Source organism: Pituophis catenifer, unplaced genomic scaffold, assembly GCF_029215685.1.
Source record: "Pituophis catenifer annectens isolate HBS135680 unplaced genomic scaffold, rPitCat1.0.hap2 SCAF_7, whole genome shotgun sequence".
Classification (NCBI taxonomy): Eukaryota; Metazoa; Chordata; class Lepidosauria; order Squamata; family Colubridae; genus Pituophis; species Pituophis catenifer.
In genome coordinates, this window is record NW_027256887.1 from 6375304 (window position 1) to 6399276 (window position 23973).

Sequence of the window (23973 nt, forward strand, 5' to 3'; positions counted from 1 at the left end):
GTCAGTTGCCAAGAATCTGAATTCTGATCACGTGATCAGGGGGAATGCTGCAACGGTCATAAGTGTGAAAACTGGACACGTCACTTTTTTCAGTGCCGTTGTAACTTTGAATGGTTACTAAATAAATTACCTGTATTACATTTCTGGTTCTACCGAGTGAACTTACTTAAGAATTACAATACAATGCTATACACCCGTGATGGTGAACCTACGGCACGCGTGCCACAGGTGATACGCAGAGCCATATCAGTGGGCACACGAGCGTTGCCCTAGCTGAGCTTTGGCACACATGCACATGCCGGCCAGCTGATTTTCGGGCCTTCTGGGTCCACTGGAAGTCAGGAAAAAGGCTGTTTCCAGCCTCTGGCAGGCCTCAAGGGGGGTGGGGAAGGCCATTTTCGCCCTCCCCAGGCTCCTAGAAAGGCTCTGGAGCCTGGGGAGAGTGAAAAACGGGCCTACTGTGCCATCGCATGCCAAAAGCGGGGGGAGCGCACGGGTGTCGCGCATCCATGCACCAGGGGGGCGCACTGGATGCGGGCACGCACCCAGTGCGCGGGCGCGATCCTCCTTACTCTCCCTGCTTTTGGCACGCAACAGTAAAAAGGTTAGCCATCCCTGCTATATACGCCTGATCAGTAATACTTTACGCTCACTGCCGAAGATATTTATATGAAATTGCAAAATCACAGTGCAGTACTTCATTCAGCCATCAGAAATATTCACATGTTTTCACTCAGCGGTAATGTCAGTTGTTCTTTATAAGAACAAGTTAAGTTATAACAACTTATAACTGAACAGGTCAATAAGACCCTGTCTTATATTTTTTTTGAACCCCGAAATAAGCGCTTGGCCTTATTTTCGGGGAGGTCTTATTATTTTGGGGCACGTGGAGGAAACCAGAGGAAATGGTGGGGACCGGCTGTGCATGCATTGAAATATTTTCGGGGAGGGCTTATTTTAGTGAATGCGCTCAAAAGCCTGATTGGGCTTATTATCAGGGGATGTCTTATTTTCGGGGAAACAGGGTATATAAAATTAAATGCTAAATAGTGCTTGAATACCGGGAAATTATATTTGATGGAACAATTCCCAAGCTTTAAAGATGTGGTGTTTTTTTTTTCTCCCAAACTAACTTTTTAAACTTTTTTTTTTAAACAGACTAGTTCAGTTCTATGTTCAGATTGGAAGCAAAACAGCTGGTACAGACTGCAACAGGCCCCGAGCCAGGAACGAAGGTAAATTCATTTTTATTTTGTTAGCTACATAACTTAGTTAAAAACGTTGTGTGGATAACTTGTGTTCTTTTTTTATAAAGAACTGTAAAGCTGTTTTAAACGTAATAACTGTCAAAACATTCATCAATACGGTGTGGTTAGAAACGTGTAATCCAAGCTGGTTCTTCTGAGCCCAAAATTTCCACTGTTCTTAAATGACTTTTGACGCACTGTACGAGCTTTTTTTGCGACAGTTAAGCGATTTCCTGCACTTGTTAAGTGAAACATGAGTTTGTTAAGTGAATCTGGCTTCCCCCCCCAATTGCTTTTGCTTGTCGGAGCTCGCTAGGAAGGTCACAAAAGCTGATCACATGACCTCAGGACACTGCAGCTGTCCTAAGTTTGAGTCGGTCACCTACCATCTGAATTTTGATCATGTGACCATGGGGATGCGGCCGAAAGTGTGAAAGACGGTCATTGCTCACATTTTTTCACTGCCGTTGTAACTTTGAACGGTCACTAAATGAACTGTTGTAAGTCAAGGACTACCTGCATTCTGTCGCAACTTGGAACTCTATTCTTGTTCTGCCCCAGCTACGGACCCCAAAGAATGCAGCACACACAAAGTCCGTTCAAACCTTAGTTTACTGAATAAACCAGTCTTCTACAACAACGGCTGTTAAATAACTGCATTAACAGCCGCCAAGAATTCAAAGAATAATAACTGAAAGCTTACTATGGTTGGCAGAATGCCCAGAAGCAATTTGCAGGAAGCTGATAAGATAAGCAAGACAATGAGATGCTGCGATCGTCATAAGTACGAGGACCGGTTGCAAATCGCTTTTTTTTCAGTGCTGCTGTAACTTTGAACGGTCACTGAACGAATGGCTGTAAGTCGAGGACTACCTGTAATGGATTCTGCATTTGTGGAATGCAGATGTTGCATCATCAGTAGGTCTAAGATAGGCATTAGATCCCACTTTTGCTACAGAGCCCTTAAAATGATGTTGTATTTCATTTTGATTCGTAGGGCTTGTGGTCCAGTATTCCAATGACAATGGAATCAGCTGGACGTTGCTACGAGAGTTGGACTTCTTGTCTTTCTTGGAACCACAGATTGTCTCTATTGAATTGCCCTGGGAAGCCAAAACATCAGCCACCGCATTTCGGTGGTGGCAACCTCAGCATGGTTGGTATATAGAGGGACATAACATGCCTATATAATTTTTCCATTCAATTAATTAATACAGATAGTATCATCCGGGTCCTAGTAATTCTGCAGAAATAGTGTCAACATTTGGGATGGATGGATGGATAGAAGATAGATAGATGGATGGATGGAAGATAGATAGATAGATAGATAGATAGATAGATAGATAGATAGATAGAAGATAGAAGATAGATGGATGGATGGATGGATGGATGGATCGATGGATCGATGGATCGATGGATCGATGGATCGATGGATGATGGATGGATGATAGATAGAGAGATAGAGAGATAGATAGAGAGATAGATAGAGAGATAGATAGAGAGATAGATAGATAGATAGATAATAGAAGATGGATGGATGTATGATAGATAGATAGATAGATAGATAGATAGATAGATAGATAGATAGATAGATAGATAATAGAAGATGGATGGATGGATGATAGATAGATAAGAGATGAGAGATAGATGAGAGAGAGATGAGAGAGAGATAGATAAATAGATGATAGATAGATAGATAGATAGATAGATAGATAGATAGATAGATAGATAGATAGGAGAGAGAGATGATAGAAGATAGATAGAGATAGATGGATGGATGATGGATGGATGGATGATAGAGAGAGAGAGATGATAGATAGATAGAAGATAGAAGATATATATATAGAGAGAGATAGGTAGATAGAGATACAGATGATAGAATAACTTTATTGTCACTTTAAATGTACACTAATCGGCATACATTAAAATGAAATTTCATTGCTTACAGCTCTCAAAGGGGTTACCACCTCGAATATACACTACATAAACTTGACAAAAAGTCTTATTGTTTGGCAGTTGGATCATCGTCTGTATGATCTCTTCCTCTATTTCTATTTCTACTCCTCTTTTCTCGCCATCTGTTCTTGACGCTTTGTTGGTCGGACAGTTCTTTCCCTTGGGCTTATTTTTAATGATGCCTCTGAGGAGCAGTAAATGATCTTTTCGACTTGCATAAATGCATTCCTGGTGTGATCCCTTCATGATGGCTCTGTGGTTAAAGACGTTAAGCTTATCCAGCCCGGGTTCGAGACCCGAGTGCCACAGGATGGGGTGAGCTGCCGTTCCTTGCTTCAGCTCCTGCCCAACCTAGTAGTTCAAAAGCATACAAATTTCAAGTAGATAAATAGATACCACTTTGGTGGGAAGGTGATAGCATTCATGCACCTCCGTCAGAGGTGGTATTCAGCCGGTTCGGACCGATTAGGGAAGTGGAAATCGCCCGGCCTCAAAAACGTGCCTAAATAGGACGGCATATAGCTGGGGCGGGGGGGGGGCACCCACGATTTCCGCTACCAGTTCGGGTGAACCGGTCTGAACCGGCTGAATACCACCTCTGCTCTGCACCCAACTGGTTCCGTACCATAACTTAAATAAAATAATGAATAAAGAATAACCATTGTGTTCTTTTCTTGTTTGTTTCTAGGAAAGCATTCAGCCCAATGGGCTTTGGATGACGTGCTTGTAGGCATGAACGACAGCTCTCCAATGGGTTTTCAAGATAAATTTGACGGCTCTGTAGATTTGCAGTCTAATTGGTACCGGGTTCAAGGGGGTCAGGTCGACATTGATTGTCTGTCTATGGATACCTCTCTCATCTTCAGTGAAAATATAGGTAAGGCTCAAATCGCGGCAAAGAGCACACATTTCATCCTTTTGTTTCATTTTGTTGTGAAAATCCCAGCATTTTCAAGTTTTGAAATATTGGATACATTTGTACATTCGCATCGATTATGCTAATCCTTTTTCCCGTAGGCCAGAGGTCCCCAACTTTTGGTCCGCGGCCCACTACGGGGCCATGGGGGTAATTGCCACTGGGCTGTGTGAAGGGACTGCCAGTGCATGCGCTGTCAAGGTTCCGACAGATGCCCTAATTAAATCATGGGCCTTGAGCCAAGCTTCAAAAGAAATCCAGTTATTTATTAGGAGCTTCATGTCGGCATGTTCCAAGTGAAGCCAACTCTGACCCCACATAATTTACGGCCCAGATTTGACCCTGTTTCCCAACCTCCCCTCAGAGTGTGTCATCAGTCACATTCACCAAGGGAGCAATTTCACAGGTTGTAGAGATCACTCCCCTCCCCTCCGGCCACTGTGGGTAACCCTGGGAGACAGCCTTGAGAGAGATCTGTCTGGAATGTGCTTTTGTTTTTTGGCTGCCGTACTGCTTTGCCGTTTTCCCATTCCACTTGCCTATGACAACTCGAGAGCAGGCCAGGGATGCTTTGCGAGTTAACACATGTTTTGGCTCATAGCCCCACTCATGTTTTGCCTCACATGCTTGCGGGCCCCCTTGCTCAAGTGTCATCACGAATATTGCGGGCACTTATGCACGTGCACATGTGCGCACATGCGCTTGCCCCTCCCACAAAATCATCCCCTCTTTCCTCCATCCCTCCTGTTCCGGGCCACCAACCCAGAAGGGTTGGGGAACTCTGCCATAGGCAACATTATACAAAGTTCACAAAAGGGAAAAAGTCATACTAAGTAAACAGAGATGTTCAAAAAGTGAAGTCAGAATGTTAGCCGTGATCTTGTGATTGAAGTCGTCCTGCTTGTATGTCTATCATGGTTAACATCCGGACTTTTTGGACCAAAGTCTGAAGATACCACCCACTCCACCCATAAGCCTGTACAGGTAGTCCTCAATTTACGACTCCGATTGAGCCCAACATTGCTGTTGTTAAGCAAGACATTTGTTCAGTGAATTTTGCCCTGTTTTATTACCTTTCTTGCCACAGTTGTTAAGTGAATCACTGCAGTTGATTAGTCACCCGGTTGTTAAGTGAATATGGCTTTCCCCGTTGTCTTTGCTTGTCAGAAGGTCGTAAAAGGGGATCACGTGACCCTGGGACACTGCAACCGTCATAAATATGAATCAGTTGCCAAGCATCTGAATTTTGATTACATGATAACGGGAATGCTGCAAAGGCGGTACCTGTGAAAAACCCTCATGTCACATTTTTCAGTGCCGTCGTAACCTTGAATGGTCACTAAATGAACTGTTGTAAGTTGAGGACTACCTGTAGATCACGGTGGGCAATAATAATAGAAGAACAGAGTTGGAAGGAACCTTGGAGGTCGACCACCTAATTAAGCAGGACACCATAGCTTTTGTTCCTTTTTTCCCCTTAATTTAATTTAATTTAATTTAATTAATTCAATTTATATGCCGCCCCTCTCCGAAGACTCAGGGCGGCCCTTGAAACCTTTGAAGGAACTATAAGCTATAGATGTAATTAATCATTAATCAGAATAGAGCCGGAAGGGACTGTTGGAAGAAATGTCCATTTGGGTTCAGTTCCAAGTGGGGGGAAAAAGACACTGGATTCATGGAAGTTGCTTGGAAAGAAGGTTTATTGATGGACAGGATCACACGGCTTGACATCCTGGGCCGAAAAAGGGCAGAGAGTGCTGAGAGTTCCTGGGTTTTATGCCCTCTGTTGGGCGTTGAATTTGAGCTTGGTTGTCAGACTCCCATGGGGCCATGCAGGGATAACTTTGTAGGTTGTCTATGTCCCAGGCTTGGTTGACTCTTGCTGGGTGATGATGTAATGAAAGGGCTTTGAGCAATTCCTCCAATGGCTCTTCCTGAAGGAGGTAAACCTTTGTTACAGTAGAATAGACTGGCCCAGGCCTTAATGGCCCATTGACAAGGTGGAGGTGGGGGGCTGAGTTTCTGCCTCCCTTTTAGGGGAAATATTCTGCCCTTTTGATATTTCCTAAAATATCTCATTTTCCTAGGAGAGGGGTGGGTGCTAACTTCCTATAGGACCTTGGAATCTCAAGCAGGAGATTCTATACCATTTCAGACAGGTGGTTGTCCACCATCTTCTTAAAAACCTCCAGTGATGAAGCACCCACAACTTACTAAAGGCAAACCACTCCACTAGTTAATTGTCCTCACTGTTAGGAAGTTTCTCTTTAATTCCAGGTTGCTTCTCTCCTTGGTTAGTTTCCACCCATTGCTTCTTATCCTGCCTTCTGGTGCTTTGGAGAATAGCTTGACTCCCTCTTCTTTGTGGCAGCCCCTCAAATATTGGAAGATTGCTATCATGTCTCCCTTAGTCCTTCTTTTCTCTAGACTAGCCAGACCCAGTTCCTGCAAGCATTCTTTATATGTTTTAAGTCTCCAGGCCTTTAATTATCTTACGGAAAAATTAATTACGAAAAACAAAATACAACACTTAATTATACATACCACAACAGCAGCGAGAATAATACATGCACAAAATTGGAAAAATAATAATATACCAACAGAAGAAAACTGGATAAGAAAAGTTTTAGAGTGTGCAGAGATGGATAAACTCACAAAAGAAAGACAAGATAAGGAGGAAACAGAATATTACATGGTATGGGATAAATGGTATGAAGGGTTAGAGGAGAGGTATAAAGGGCAAGGGAAGATTAAATGAGGAAGAAACAGGAGTTTGACTATAGTAACAAATATGTAGAAAGGGAACGGACACAATGCATGATTGTAATGTAGTACGTGGATATTTTCATATGTATAAATAAATATTAGAATCACATGTATAAATAGTAAATGGAAAAAAGGGAGCAAAATGGATATATAAGAAATGAAAACAAGGAAAGAGCCTTGGTGGCGTAGCAGACTAAAGTGCTGTTAAGTAGCACCAGCTGCCTGCAATTACTGCAAGTTCAAATCTCACCAGGCTCAAGGTTGACTCAGCCTTCCATCCTTTCGAGGTAGGTAAAATGAGGACCCGGTTTGTTTGGGCAATAAACTGACTTTGTATAAAAAAGAACACAGCTTAGGGGGGGCCGAAAGCCCTACTAAGCAGGTATATACAAAAGTATGAAGGCTATTGCTTAACGCATTGTAAGCCACCCTGAGTCTCCGGAGAAGGGCGGCATATAAATCGAACTAAGAAAGAAAGAAAGAAAGAAAGAAAGAAAGAAAGAAAGAAAGAAAGAAAGAAAGAAAGAAAGAAAGAAAGAAAGAAAGAAGAAACAGGAGTTTGAATATAGTAACAAATATGTAGAAAGGGAACGGACACAATGCATGATTGTAATTTAGTACGTTGATATTTTCATATGTATAAATAGATATTAGAATCACATGTATAGATAGTAAATAGAAAAAAGGGAGAAAATAAGAAATGGATATATAAGAAATGAAAACTGATATGGAAATGTTGGAAAGAAAAAAATTGTAAAAATTTCATTTCTTTTGTTTTAAAAGAAACAATCTTATTTTAAAAAAAAATAATCTTAGCTGCTCTTCTTTTCTGTACACTCTTTTTTTTTTTTAAGGAAAGCCTCGTTACGCGGAGACCTGGGATTTCCACGTGGCCGATTCCACCTTCATGCAGTTTGAGCTGAACATGGGCTGTAGCAAACCGTTCAGCGATTCCCACGGCATTCATTTCCAGTATTCCCTGAACAACGGCAGAGACTGGCATCTGGTGACGGAAGAGTGTGTGCCGCCCAGAATAGGCTGCCAACATTACACGGAGAGTTCGGTTTACAGTTCGGAAAGATTTCAGAATTGGAAACGGATCACGCTGTCGCTTCCTCCCGCAGCCATGTAAGACATAACCTCTGATGTATTACCGATAAAGGAGAATATTTGTAGCTCAGGGTCCTTGGTGCTCTCTGAGCTTGGTGGTTTGCTTGTAGACGTTTCATTACCATACTAGGTAACATCATCTCGCCTGGACTACGCTAACACTCTCTACATGGGGCTCCCCTTGAGGAGCACCCGGAGGCTCCAACTGGTCCAGAATGCGGCCGCGCGGGTGATCACGGGAGCGACATGGCGCTCCCATATAACATCTCTCCTGCGCGAGCTGCACTGGCTCCCGGTGGTCTTCAAGGTGTTGGTTCTCACCTTTAAAGCGCTCCATGGCTTAGGGCCAGGGTACTTACGAGACCGCCTTCTGCTACCGATAACCTCCCACCGGCCAATACGCTCTCACAGAGAGGGCCTCCTCAGGGTGCCGTCAGTCAAGCAATGTCGGCTGGCGGACCCCAGGGGGAGAGCCTTCTCTGTGGGGGCACCCGCCCTCTGGAACGAGCTCCCTCCCGGAATACGGCTGATTCCGGATCTCCACACTTTCCGTAAGGCCCTGAAGGCGTTTTTATTTCAGCAAGCCGGCCTGGCGTGAATAGGTTTTAGGGGTTTTTTAATTGTATCGCTAGGGGTTTTAAATTGGGGCGGTCGTTTAATTTAATTTATTTTTAATTATTTTAACTTTTATATTGTATGTTATTTTAATTCTCGGCTGTTCACCGCCCTGAGTCCCTTCGGGGAGAAGGGCGGGATATAAATTTAATTAATAATAATAATAATAATAATAATAATAATAATAATAATAATAATAATAATAATCAGTGCTAGAAGGGAGGAGGAAGAGGAGGAGGAGGAGGAGGACTATGAAGGGCCCTTGGTGCTCTCTGAGCTTGCTTGTATTCTTGCAAACATTTCATGACCCAACTAGGTAACATCATCAGCGCTAGTAAGCAATGGGGTTTGCCTTCAATTTATATTCTAGCACAAAGGGTCCCAAACCCCCGAGCCATGGACCGGCACTGGGCCGTGGCCTGCCAGAAACCGGGCCGCACAAACAAGCAAAGCCCCATCTGCGGGATGCAGGCAGCATATGAAACCAGCCCCCCCCTCCGATCCACAGAAAAAACCCGATGATAAATTAGTAACCTGGTTGTTAAGTGAATCTGGCTTCCCCATTGACTTTGACTTTGCCAGAAGGTCACAAAAGGGGACCACATGACCCCTCCCCCCAAGAAGACTGCAACCGTCGTCAATATGAACCAGTTGCCAAGCGCCTGAATTTTTTAAATCACGTGATGGTTGGAAGCGTGAAAAACTTACATAAGTCATAAGTCACTTTTTTTCCAGTGCTGTTGTTGAATGGTCACTGTCGCAAGTTGAGGATTACCTGTATAGGTAGAAGAACCATTAATGGCATAGAGGACCAGATAACATGTCTTTAAGTATTCCTGCTTAAGTGTAAGCTCTTTTGTAAGACAGTCATATACCCAATATCTCTTCTTTTCAGGCAGGGGTGGGATTAAAAAATTTTAGCAACCGGTTCTCTGCCCAGTTGCTGGGTGAGCATGGCCATGGTGGACATAGTCTACTCGGCATCCTACACCACGGCGGGCGGGGGGATTGCCCTCCCCAAGCTCATAAGGCTTTTCTCGAGCTTCTGGGAGGGCGAAAATGGCCTCCTCCGGGCTCCAGAGGCCAGAAATGGGTCCATTTCTGGACTTCTGGGAAGCCCATTTTCCACCCTCCCCAGGCTCCAGTGGCTTTCCTTGAGCCTCCAGGAGCGTGAAAATGGCCTCCCCTGGGCTCCAGAGGCCCTCCGGAGGTTGGAAATGGGCCCATTTCCGGACTTCCGGAAATTCTGGGAGGACCGTTTTTCGCCCTCCCAGAGCCTCCATGTGGGCGCTGCAGTTAGCTGGCATCCAAAACGGGCCACATGGAGATTCCTGGGAGGGGAGGGGTGGGGTGGACGGGGCCAGTCAATCCTTGCAACTACCGGTTCGGCGAACCAGATATAAATTAGCATCCGGTTCGCCCGAACTTGTCCGAACCAGCTGAATCCCTCCCCTGCTTCTTTTCCTTTATCTTCTATAACCATGATGGCGAACCTATGGCACGCGTGCCACAGGTGGCATGTGGAGCCATGTCGCCTGGCACGCCAGCTGAGGTCTCTAGGAGTCTCTGGAGGTTGGGGACAGCAAAAAATGTCACTTCCTGTCCAACCGAAAGTTGGAAAACGGGCCATTTTGGGCCTCCGGAGGGCCTCCGAGGGGGTGGGGAAGGCTGTTTTCACCCTCCCCAGATGCATAGAGAGGATCTGGAGCCAGGTGAGAAAGAAAAACGGGCCTACTGGGCCATCATGTGCCAAGAGCGGGGGGAGGGGGGGTTAAGCGCAGATGCCATTAAACATTAAACAGTAACATGCACAGCGCATAGAATTATAGGTTTGGGCACACATGCGCACGAACCTTCTTCCCCTTTCCTGGCACGCGATGGCAAAAAGGTGAGCCATTACTGTTCTATAACCTCACAATCTGATTTTTGCTTCCCACTATCTGTTGTTTCCAGGTCCCCCAGAACACGCTTCCGATGGATCCAACATGATTATACCCCTGGTGGGGATACTTGGACTATTGATAATGTCATCCTGGCTACCAGATGCCCCTGGATGTGTTCCGGTCATGGAATCTGTGATTCTGGACATTGTGTGTAAGAAAACAAAGATTATTAACATTTTTAAGAGGAGGAGGAGCAGATGTATTCAGGGCTAGTGTTAAGGTACAGCTGCTGAGAATTCTGGTTTTCTTTTAATGATGGGTATTAAGGATTAAGGACCCAAATGCATCCCCTTAACGAAGCAGAAATTACTGAAGAAGAAGCAGTCCCCGGTTCCATCCCAAATGAGACCCTGGTTTATTGAAGGCATGGCTTCAACTCAAGTTGAGACTAAAGCAGGGCTCACCAACCTTTCGGACTTTAGGGACCACTAAATTCATAATTTTAAATCCCGCGGACCACTAATATAACCCTAACCCTAACCGATAAACCTCCCACCAACCAATACGCTCTCACAGAGTAGGCCTACTCATAGTACCATCATTAAAACAATGTTGTCTAATAGTTCTAAGGGAGAGAGCCTTCTCTGTGGGGGCACCTACTCTTTGGAACAGAATACCCCCTGGAATACGAATAATCCCAGATCTTCGCACTTTCCGACGTGCCCTGAAGTCCTTTCTGTTTCAACAAGCAGGGCTAGCAGAAACATCTAAATTCTATGCCAAGGTCTTAGCAGATACACCAATTTATTATTTACTGTTTATAATATATATATATATATATATATATATATATATATATATATATATATATATGTAGGTCTTTGGTTATTCGGGTCTTCTCCCACGTAAAATTGGAAGTGTCTTGGCGACGTTTCGACGAAGTCTCATTCGTCATCTTCAGGCTGGTGTTCTCGGCTTCGTGCTTCCAGGAGCAATGTGAGATCGTATAATATATACATATATTATATGTATATGAAATCTTAATCTGTTCACCGTCCTGAGTCTTTCGGGAGAAGGGCGGTATAGAAATTCAATAAATAAATAAATAAATAAATAAATAAATAAATAAATAAATAAATAAATAAATAAATAAAAAAAATGATCTGCCTAATGACTGGCTGGGTGGATGTGGCTAGGTGGTCATGTGACTGGGTGGGCCACCTCGTTCTCTGCCGCCCCCTTCTTCTTCTTTTGCCCTCCATTGTTCCCAGCATTGGGCTCTTCTCCAGTGAGTCCTTCCTTCTCATTAGGTGGCCAAAGTATTAGGTGGCCATGCTCCTTACACAACCAATCATGCTCTCCCACCCGTGTTCCTTCAGGTGTGACAGAGGTTATGGAGGGCCTTATTGTGTGCCTACTGTTCCTCTCCCAACTGTGCTAAAGGATGACTTCAATGGCAACCTTCATCCAGACCTTTGGCCTGAAGTCTACGGAGCCGAGAGAGGAAACCTGAACGGTGACACCATCAAATCCGGAACCAGCCTCATCTTCAAAGGGGTTAGGAGTGGTGGACGCTCAAATGTTACTTCATTCTCAATTGTCCTTCTCTTTTTTTCTGTGGTTTTGTTTTACAAAAGCCAATTACAATTATTATTATTTTTTCCCATTGGCTTTCTTCATACCCAATCTCCTTCTATGTCTCTTTATTCAACTGTCCCGTGTGAAATTAAAAAGAGCCTGTAGTACAGTGGACTAAAGCACTGTTATTAACATCTGCTGCTTGCAATTACTGCAAGTTCAAATCTCACCAGGCTCAAGGTTGACTCAGCCTTCCATCCTTTCAAAGGTAGGTAAATTGAGGACCCAGTTTGTGGGGGCAATAAGCTGACTTTGTATAAATATACAAAAGTATGAAGGCTATTGCTTAACGCATTGTAAGCCACCCTGAGTCTCCGGAGAAGGGCGGCATATAAATTAAAGCAAAAAAACCAAAAAAAAGATTCATTTAGGAGAGAGTGAGACCATTTGCAAGCAACCCCAAATGTACTTAATTGAGATGATTAGATTCCTAGGAAGGGATCATTATTTTCTAATTTATTTATTTGTTGGACGGCACGGCTCATTTAAAACCCATTCGCATTAGAGGACAGGATCCCCGTGGGGACTTTATGATTAAACACAGGAAGTTTTAAATAATTCCCAAGTGACCTCAGACGCGGCAATGGTCACGGTTGAAGAAGTTGGATCTGATCTTAATTCTGTTGGTGGCTTTTCAACTTTCCACCCAGAGGTCCAGGGTTGGGCTTCAAAAATTTTTAGCAAGGGGTTCTCTGCCCAGTTGCTGGGTGGACGTGGCCATGGTGGGTGTGGCCTAGTCAGCCTCCTGCACAATGGCCGGGGGGGGCATTTTTGTCCTCCCCGGGCTCCGGAGGCTTTCTTCGAGCCTCCTGGAGGGTGAAAATGGCCTCCCCAGGCTCCAGAGGCCTTCTGGAGGCCAGAAACAGGCCCGTTTCCAGCCTTCCCAAACTTCCGGTAGGCTCGTTTTTCGCCCTCCCTGAGCCTCCATGCGTGCCCTGCACTTACCTGCATCCAAAATGGGCCGTGTGGAAGCTACTGTCTTTGGAGATTCTCAGTCATCCAAACAACCAAAGGTGCTTTTTCAAGAGGCAACTGGATTTTTGGGTTTTTCTTTGAAGACGTTTCGCTTCTCATCCAGGAAGCTTCTTCAGCTCTGACTTCCATTCCCCATCATCCAGTCTCTCTCTGTCTCTGTCTCTGTCTCTTCCTCCCACCCTCTTCCTCCCTCCTTCCCTCCCTCTCCCTCCCTCCTTCCCTCTCCCTCCCTCTCTCTCTCCCTCTCTCCCTCCCACTCCCTCTTCCTCTCCCTCCCTCTCTCTCTCCCTCTCTCTCTCCCTCTCCCTCCCTCTCTCTCTCCCTCTCCCTCTCTCCCTCCCACTCCCTCTTCCTCTCCCTCCCTCCCTCTCCCTCCCTCCCTCTCCCTCTCCCTCTCTCTCTCTCCCTCCCTCTTCCTCTCCCTCCCTCCCTCTCCCTCTCCCTCTCCCTCCCTCCCTCCCTCCCTTTTCCTCCTTCTCTCTCTTGCTCTCCCTTTTTGAGAAAATATCAACAAAAAGAAGTGTATAGGCCTGCAAGGACACAGATCCCTCCCTTAGCTGCTGCCTACTGCCATACCCCCCCCCCCCCAAATAATGGGAAATTATTAAACTGGTCACTTCACTGTTCACCCTAGTTCCAAATCATTATATAGTATTACTTTAGTAGTTTTGAAGAAGGGTTTTAAAAGAATGTACTGGACTTGCTTAGCAGAAAAGATGTTATTTAACTCCATGAAAAGTAGTAATACTACCTATTTTCCCTATACAGGAAGGGCTGAGGATGCTCGTTTCAAGGGATTTAGACTGTACAAATACAATGTACATTCAGTTTTCGTTCAGATTTTTAGCCAAAGGTAAGTATTTTAAAGAAATATTTTTGGAGTTCCGTTTACCGCTGCATAACAAAAGTTGTTCTCCTTTAGCCAGTTTTGATGGTTGCTCCCTGCAGTTTTCCTACCAGGATTTTTCAGAAACGGTTTGCTAAAAGAACTAGCTGGTTTTGTGCTTTAGGCGAAATTAGAACCGGCTGTTTTCTGATTCTTATCCTGATGCCTTAATCACTACACGAAACAGGAGTAACGTTAAATTAATATAATCCAGTGGTGGGATTCAAGTAATTTAACAACCGGTTCTCTGCCCTAATGATTTCTTCCAACAACCAGTTCGCCAAACTGCTCAGAAAATTAACAACCGGTTCTCCCGAAATGGTGCGAACCGGCTGAATCCCATCACTGATATAATCCTTGCTGAGTCCAAAAGTGAAGTTAGTTCACAAGCAACCCATTGTGACTCAGAACGAAGACACAGAGACAGTGACCTAATGAAGCTAGAAAGATGTTACTTGTGTTGTAATACCGCCAAACTGTAGTATGTTCCCCAGAAATCTGTGGGGATTAATACTAAATTTCATACTTATTTATACTAACATATATACCAGTGATGGCTAACCTTTTTGTTGTCCAGTGCCAAAAGCACCCATAAAGCAATGTGCGCGCGACCCTCCGTGACCCCTGCGTGCACTCCGCTTTCCGTGCATGTGCACCAGAGGTGGGTTTCAGCAGGTTCTGACCAGTTCTGGAGAACCGGTAGCGGAAATTTTGAGTAGTTCGGAGAACCGGTAGTAAAAATTCTAACTGGCCCCGCCCCCATCTATTCTCTGCCTCCCAAGTCCCAGCTGATTGGGAGGGAATGGAGATTTTCCAGTAACCTTCCCCTGGAGGTGGGTGGGAATGGAGGTTTTACAGTATCCTTCCCCTGGAGTTGGGTGGGAATGGAGATTTTACAGTATCCTTCCCCTGCCATGCCCACCAAGCCGCGTCCACCAAACCATGCCATGCCCACCAAGCCACACCCACAGAACCGGTAGTAAAAAAAAATTGAAACCCACCACTGATGTGCACATGACAAGCCCCCCCCCATGCTCCCCCAACCCCCGTGCATGCGCGCTTGATTCCCTGCATGCACCCCACCCCAATGCAACCCCACGCATGCACACAAGACCCCCTGTGCACCCCTGTGCATGCACATGCATCTCCCACATGCGTCTTGCCCCTACCCATGCTCAACAGAGACCTGAAAACCAGCTGGCCAGTGGGAGGCCCACGCGCATGTATAGTGGAGCTGAGCTGGTGCGACAGCTCTCATGCCCTCAGAGAGGGCTTGGAGTGCCACCTGTGGCACGTGTGCCATAAGTTTGCCATCACGGTACTATACTGTTAACTTGGCACTAAATCACTGACTCCAAAAGACTCTTTGGCAGAAGAAACTGAGAAATGGCTCAACTCTTCGTTGCAGACAAGAATGAGGCCCTATCCGAATATTTGTCTTCTGCAAGATAAAACTATCAAAGCCTCTTAGTTAGTTAGGTCTGTGCTATGGAGTTTAAACTCCGGAACTTTTTCTTCCCAACTCTTTGAATTCATGGATCCTTGGCAATTTGACTTTCTCAAATTTAGGTTCTCTCTTGAGAATTACTAATTTCTGCCTTCCTAGATTTAGCTCTTAACAGAACCTGGCATCAGTTAATCCAAACTGTTTTGCTTCTTTGGGATTTTATCTTATTGTAAAACTTTTGCCTGAATCTGTAGTTGAAACAGAAAATAGTCTCACCCCAAGGCTACAACAGGCTTGCTGATTTTCGATAGGCAAAATTCCTCTTTGTGGGGGAAAAAAAGGGGGGGGTTCCAGACTCCATATCTTTGAACAGAACAATATTTAACATTATGTCATATTTTGAGGGAGAAATTCTGACATTTTCTTAAAGTACAGAGTACTTTAAGGTACAGAAAACAAAAAATGTCTGCTTCTATTAATGCAGATTCTTCTATTAATGCAAAAATAGTCTATCTCCCTCCATATATACCAATAACTTGTACCATCCTCAAAAAATAAGCCAAAAACGTCAGAGTTTGTTGCATTTTAAAACCTGTGTTGTATAATTGACCACTATAAAAAGCCAACACAGTTCTAGGCTGCATAAACAGAGGGATAGAATCAAGATCACGTAAAGTGTTAATACCACTTTATCATGCCTTGATAAGGCCACACTTGGAATACGGCATCCAGTTTTGGTCGCCACGATGTAAAAAAGATGTGGAGACTCTAGAAAGAGTGCAGAGAAGAGCAACCAAGAGGATTAGGGGACTGGAGGCTAAAACATATGAAGAACTGTTGCAGGAACTGGGCATGGCTAGTTTAATGAAAGGAAGGACTAGGGGAGACATGATAGCAGTCTTCCAGTATCTCAGGGGCTGCCACAAAGAGTCAAGCTATTCTTCAAAGCACCTGAGGGTAGGACAAGAAGCAATGGGTGGAAACTAATCAAGGAGAGAAGCAACTTAGAACTAAGGAGAAATTTCCTGACAGTGAGAACGATTAATCAGTGGAACAACTTGCCTCCAGAAGTTGTGAATGCTCCAACACTGGAAGTTTTTAAGAAGATGTTGGATAGCCATTTGTCTGAAGTGGTATAAGATTTCCTACCTAGGCAGGGGGTTGGACTAGAAGACCTCCAAGGTCCCTTCCAACTTTGTTATTTTAAATTCTAAATTCATATAAAGACTATTTTAAAAAACCAAATCAACTTGATTTCATAGTTCGACACCAAGGTAAGCTTCCGTAATTGATTCATCTTGTCACTGTTGTCAATGACGACGTCAATGACGACGTCTTCTCTTATGTTTCAGGTACCCCGGAGAGATCTCATTCTATATTGCTCCAGTATTCCGTCAACGGAGGAATCACGTGGCATCTGATAGATGAGTTTTACTTCACCCAAACAACCGATGTCCTTTTCATTAACATCCCGCTGCCGTATTCAGCGCGAAACAGTGCTACCCGTTTCAGGATCTGGCAACCCTACAACAACGGTATAGAACGAAGGATCTAAATTTTGATGGCTTTGAGATACAGCAGAGGTGTCAAACTCAAAGCCCGCGGATTGGATCCGGATTACAGGGTGCTTAAATCTGACCCACAGGGAAAAAGCAAAAGACCAGCCTGAGACACCCCGGTTTAACCAGCAAAATGCTGCAGGAGGTCATCCAGGCTGAAAACGGGGCACGTCCCCCCAGCACCCCATTTTGGATGGCAGGGTGATGCAGGAGGCATCCATTCCATCTCCCCCTCCCGGCCGGCCCACTGAGGAGAACTACAATGCTGATCTGGCCCTCAAAGAAACTCAGTTTGACACCCCTGAAATACAGGCAGTCTTGCGACCGGTTGCTTAGCAACCAAAGTTACAACCGAACTGAAAACAGGGGATTTACGATCCAGGTTCAAAGTTCTGACTGTCAGGAGCCTGTTTCATGGTCACATGACTGAACCTTGGTTGCTCAGCAACAGGGTCGCATTGATAGCCATTTGCAGAGTCATGTGATCACATGTCTACGTTTTATGATACTTTTGTCGAAATCCGGTACTTATTTCCAGTTTTTGGCAAAACCATGCCGTGGTGAACCATTGGTTCACCTGACAACTACGGTGTTCAGTTAATGACAATCATGGTGATTCACTTAACAACCGCTGCATAAAAGGTTTTAAAATCGACTGTTATGGCATATGACTGTGATGGGCAGGCTCCATTACCGTCATATGTTGAGGATTCCTGGCACATTATGATTCAATTTGAGCAGCAAGCAAAATTCAGTGGCATGTTCTTAATGGCAAATTCAATGTGCTTGAGCTAATGTTTATTTATTTATTTATTTATTTATTTATTGGTTTGATTTATATGCCGCCCTTCTCCGGAGACTCAGGGTGGCTTACAATGCGTTAAGCAATAGCCTTCATACTTTTGTATATACCTGCTTAGTAGGGCTTTCGGCCCCCCAAGCGGTGTTCTTTTTTATACAAAGTCAGCTTATTGCCCCCACAATCCGGGTCCTCATTTTACCTACCTCGGAAGGATGGAAGGCTGAGTCAACCTTGAGCCTGGTGAGATTCGAACTTGCAGTAATTGCAGGCAGCTGGTGCTACTTAACAGAACTTTAGTCTGCTGCGCCACCAAGGCTCTTAATGTTCCTAACAGAAAGGCATCAATTAAAGTTATCTCTTTATGTCAACCTATCATTATTAAGTTTATGATTTGGAATTTACACGTGAAAATATTACTAATCATAATAGCTTCTTAAAGTGTTTTTAGGAAGCACTTTAGTGGCAACTAATTAACTATTCCATTGCATGCAATTATTTTAGAGTGGTTTCTAACGACTAGACCAGTCGTTATCAGGGTTTTATTTATTTTTTTTGCTTTTCCTAGGTAAGAAGGAGGAGATTTGGATTATAGATGACTTCATTATTGATGGAAATAATCTGAAAAATCCTGTGATCCTTTCGGATACCTTTGACTTGGGCCCAAAGGAAGACAACTGGTTTTTCTACCCTGGTGGCAACATTGGACTTTATTGTCCATATTCATCCAAAGGAGCACCGTATGTATTAAAATAAAAACATGAGTATGCATAGTGATATGTAGGAGTAGAGTGGAGTGGAATGGAATAGGAATAGGAATAGGAACAGGAACAGGAACAGGAACAGGAACAGGAATAGGAATAGGAATAGGAATAGGAATAGGAATAGGAATAGGAATAGGAATAGGAATAGGAATAGGAATAAGAATAGGAATAGGAATAGGAATAGGTATAGGAATGGGAATAGGAATAAGAATTCCTATTGTGGATGGAATGGAATGGAATGAAGTAGGATAGGATAGGATAGGATAGGATAGGATAGGATAGGATAGGATAGGATAGGATAGAAAATATGGAGTGGAGTGGAATGGAATGGAATAGAATAGGAATAGGAATTACTATTGTGGAGTGGAATAAAATGGAATGGAATGGAATGGAATAGAATAGAACAGAACAGAACAGAATAGAATAGAATAGAGTAGAATAGAATAGAATAGAAAATATGGTATGGAGTGGAGTGGAATGGAATAGAATAGAATAGGAATAGGAATTCCTATTGTGGAGTGGAATAAAATGGAATGGAATAGAATGGAATAGAATAGAATAGAATAGAATAGAATAGAATAGAATAGAATAGAATAGAATAGAATAGAATAGAATAGAATAGAATAGAATAGAATAATAATGGAACAGAACAGAACAGAACAGAATAGATGGAATGGAATTAAATGGAATGGAACAGAACAGAATAGAAAATGTAGAATGGAACGGAATGGAACAGAACAGAACAGAACAGAGTAGAATAGATGGAATGGAATTAAATGGTATGGAACAGAACAGAATATAATAGAAAATGTAGAATTGAACGGAACGGGACAGAACAGAACAAAATAGAAGGTGTGGAATGGAATGGAATGGAATGGAATGGAATGGAATGGAATGGAATAGAATAGAATAGAATAGAATAGAATAGAATAGAATAGAATAGAATAGAATAGAATAGAATAGAATATTTGAAATGGAATTAAATGGAACAACCAGAACAGAATAGTCTTCATTTGACCAAGTATGATTAAATGCACAAGGAATTTGTCTGGTGCAGAAGCTCTCAAAGTACATGCAAAGCAATGGAGTATATAATAATAATAATCATAATAATGATACCAATAAGAGAAGGTAGTAGAAAAGATGAGAAGGATAATAACAATACAGCCATACTACATGGGTAAATATGCTTAGGCATAAGACAGTACTATGAGGATCAGGTGTTCCAGCAGAGCGATGGCACAAGGGAAAAAAACCATCTCTGTGTCTAGTTGTTCTGACGTGCAATGCCCTGTAGCAGCGTCCCGAGAGGAGAAGTAGAAATAGTTTCTGTCCAGGATGCAAGGAGTCTATAGATATTTTCTCAGTCCTCCTTCTGGCCCATGCACTATACAGCTCCTCAATGAAAGGCAGGTTGGTTGCAATTGTTTTTTCTGCAGTCCGTTGAAGTCTGTGTGTCCATCCTGTTCGGTTGCTGTACCGAACCAGACAAGTTATCAATGTTTCAGGAAAAAAGAAGCGTTGACTAAAGTTAATAATCCACATCGTGAAATATATCACTTTTGCTCCTGCAACAGAGAAGAAGATTCGGCGATGGTGTTTGTTTCAAGTGAAGTCGGAGAGCATTCGATTACAACGAGAGATCTGAACGTAAACGAAAATACCATAATTCAGTTTGAGGTACTTACTTAGCTTCCTTTTCTTCTTGCTGTCCAAAGTGTTTTAAAATCTTTGCTTTAGCATTTCTCTGGGTATCTTGCATTTTTTTTGAAGGCTATGGAAGGATCATGTTAGTATGATTTATTAGTATCTAGGAACTGGCTAAACGCGGGACGCGGTGGCTCAGTGGCTAAGATGCTGAGCTTGTCGATCGAAAGGTCAGCAGTTCAGCGGTTCGAATCCCTAGTGCTCCGTAACGGTGTGTGTTCCCATTACTTGTCCCAAGCACGTAAAAGAATTCAAGTATTATGTAGGAAGACAGTTGTTTTAGTCCATAGTAGTAAAAAAAAAAATCAGGGATACTCAGTATCCTTGAGTATCCTTGAGTATCCTTGAGTATCCTTGAGAATCCTTGAGTATCCTTGAATTCAACATGAAGCATTTGTTTGATTTCAGATTAATATCGGCTGCACGACAGATAGCTCCTCTGCTGACCCAGTGAAACTTGAATTCTCCCGAGACTTGGGCGCAACCTGGCACCTGCTTCTTCCTTTATGCTATAGTAGCAGCAGCTATCTCAGTTCTCTCTGCTCGGTTGAGCATCATCCAAGTAGCACCTACTACGCCGGAACAACCCAGGGCTGGAGAAGAGAAGTCATCCATTTTGGAAAGCTACATCTTTGTGGGTAAGAAATCGTTTTCTGCCTCACCTATTTTCTATCTCTATCTCTTATTTTTCCGCATTCTGTAAGCAAGGTTAACTGATTATATCTGCGTCAACGTTCCAACTGACAAACCCAACCAAAGCCAGCATGGTCGAGACGATCCAATCGCTGAATGCAAAACTTTATTGAGTACATCATTTTGGCACTGATGGGGGCAAAACCAGATCTGTCTAATTCCCGCACAAACCCACAAAATTAAAGTATAGAATTCTCCCTCCCCCTATTAATTCAGGTCACATTGTCCAATGGAGTGTCATTGTATTGTTATGAGAAAAAGTCTTAGGTTTTGGCAAACACCTTCAGGTGGCCTCAATGACTCTCTAAAAAGAATGCAAATGACCAGCTGTCTGCAAGGGATATAAATCCAGGGGATTTAGCCGGTTCGGACCGGTTCATGTGAGCTGGATGTTAATTTTAATCTGGTTCACCGAATTGGCAGTTGCAAGGACTGGCTGACCTCGCCCACCCCATTCCACTACTCCCAGGAGTCTCCACACTGCCTGTTTTGGATGCCAGGTAAGTGCAGAGCCCACGCGGATGATTTGGGAGGGCGAAAAATGGGCCTACCGGAAGTCCAGAAATGGGCCCGTTTCTGGACTCCAGAGGGAATCCGGAGCCTGGGGGAAGCCATTTTCTTTCTTTCTTTTTTACATTTTTTATTTTTTATTATTATAACATAAAATGACATTACAAGACATACAACATACATATATATATATATAATAGATATATATAGAAATATATTCTCTTAACAACCATTTCGTGATGATCTTCTAGTATTTACATTTTCTCTCTTTTCCCTTTATATTATTCCAGTTTCTTCTTGTCCCCTCTCTTAATTACAGTATATTTATTAAGACCCATATTAATTTTATATTTTCTATACATTGTGTTCTGTCCCCGTCTCACACACGCACACAAACAGTCAGCCAGGGGTTAAATAAAACTTGCAGACAATAAATTCCTTCGATAACAGGATTGGCAGCAACCCAGTAGCTGCTTGCCAAGAACTTTACTCACAGAGGGAGGTGTTCCTCCTCCATCAGATAAACCAAAACAAGTACACAAAGTCAAAGAATTGTCAAGTCCAGGCCATATTAAATCCAAGGCAGGCAGATAACATAGTTTCAGAAATACAATGCGACTCGCTAGTTGTTTAGTTTTGTCCGTCACAGAGCCTGAATGGCCACCACACCCCCTTTTATCCCCTGTGGGGTGTGGTCCAGTGACTCAGCTTAATCTCTGGCAAGCCTCCTTTTCTGCTGCATGCGCTTGTCTCTCCGGCACTGGCGTGGATCCAGCCAAGACTTATCTTCATCACTGTCCAACTGCGACTGCTCAGAGATACCTGGCTCCTGGGCAATCTCTTCTCTCTCGGGAGACACCTGAGGCATTGCCAGAGAGGAGGGTCCTGGAGAGGGAGGCCTGGCCAACTCCTCTCCTTCACCTTCGGAGTCTTCTCCCTCCGATAAGATGGGCTCAGGGGTCGGAGTCACAACACATTGACATATTCATTCTTTCCTTTTTTATATTTCACCCTCCTGGAGGCTCGAGGAAAGCTTCTGGTGCCTGGGGAGGGCGAAAAACGGGCCTACCAGAAGTACTGGAAGTCTGGAAGTGGGTCCATTTTTGGCCTCCATAGGCCCTCTGGTACCCGGGGGAAACTGTTTTTGTCCTCCTGGAGGCTTGAGGAAATCCTCCGAAGCCTGGGAAGGGTGAAAACATTGTCCCCTGGCCGTGGTGCAGGAAGCCAAGGAGGCCACACCCCCATGGCCACGCCCACCCAGCAACCGGGCAGCGAACCGGATGAGAAGCGAAAAGTCTCCCAAGAAAAACCAGAAAGTCCAGTTGCCTCTTGAAAAAAAAAGCACCTTTCGCACAACCATCACCTGGATTGTTGAGAATCTCCACCAACGATCAATGTGCATATATCATCTGTGAGAGGAAGCATTTCTGCCGAGTGACAAATGCTAAAAAAAAATACAGCAGACCTTACAAATCCCTTGAAAAACTGGAGCAAAACTAAAGAAACACCTTCCCCCCCCCGCCCCGTTGTTTAATAATTAACCAAAATATTTAATTTTTAAATGCGAACATGCATTTTTTAATCGCCTTTTATCCCAGAATGTTTAGCATCCCTGCTGTTGCAAGTCACTTTCGCAAACCTTTTCTCTAATTTTCCAGCCTGTCAATCAAAGAGGAGAGCCAAATGCCTACCAGAGTTGTGTGCCAAAACCACACAAGCATATCCCATATTATTGGACTGTTGTTGTTGTTTTCTTTGCCCGACTTTCAACGTTGATGAAGGACAGTTTATTTTCTTGCTGCACTGACCTACCACAAGCCCCTCACACATACACACATACACATACACCCCAGGGGTGGGTTCTACTTACCTTTACTACCAGTTTGCACCGGGACGCGCTTCTGTGCATGCGCAGAAGCTTTTGCGCATGTGCAGAAACTTCCTGATGACATCCGGGTCAGTGGGCGGAGCCTCCCGCCGGTTTTATTACCGGTTCTTGCAAACCGGTCCAAACCGGGGGCAACCCAGCACTGATACACCCTTGAGATAAGAATGTTCAGCAGTAGAAACAAATAGAATCATGCTCTTCACGACAACTTGCAGCAATGCAAAAATGTGTGTATTTATATATATATATAAAAACCAATGTTAAGTTAACACCAGCTCAGCTATAAAAGTAGAATGGCTCAAAACCCTCATTCCTTGTTTTTCTGCCCAGTGCCTTTCTGTAACGACTTATCTTCTAGGAACTTTCCAGAAGTTAGTAATAGACCATACAACGATAGGGTTGGAAAGGAAATATTACTGTATTTTCCATTTTATTGTATGCCGATTAGTGTACATTCAAAATCTCCTGGGAACAAAAGGAGGCCACGTTTTGAGCCTAATAGGCCTCCCTGCAGCCTCCTGGGAGCAAAAATGGGCCATGGGGTGCCCACGCTGCCCCCCCTCCCCGTGCCCCATTTTGGGCCTAGTAGGTCCCCTGCAGCCTCCTGGGAG

General features: G+C 43.8%; 1 protein-coding gene across 1 annotated transcript in view; it reads left to right on the forward strand.

Moving 5' to 3' along the window:
* RELN (reelin) overlaps window positions 1–23973 on the forward strand; it is a 290109-nt gene that overhangs the window by 190090 nt on the left and 76046 nt on the right. Inside the window, exons 29-39 of the mRNA XM_070947738.1 lie at window positions 1159–1235; window positions 2245–2403; window positions 3892–4080; window positions 7743–8016; window positions 10567–10707; window positions 11876–12053; window positions 13878–13962; window positions 16795–16977; window positions 18369–18540; window positions 20142–20244; window positions 20680–20909. Coding sequence (XP_070803839.1) covers window positions 1159–1235; window positions 2245–2403; window positions 3892–4080; window positions 7743–8016; window positions 10567–10707; window positions 11876–12053; window positions 13878–13962; window positions 16795–16977; window positions 18369–18540; window positions 20142–20244; window positions 20680–20909 — 1791 coding nt within the window. The remainder of the gene's footprint in view (window positions 1–1158; window positions 1236–2244; window positions 2404–3891; window positions 4081–7742; window positions 8017–10566; window positions 10708–11875; window positions 12054–13877; window positions 13963–16794; window positions 16978–18368; window positions 18541–20141; window positions 20245–20679; window positions 20910–23973) is intronic.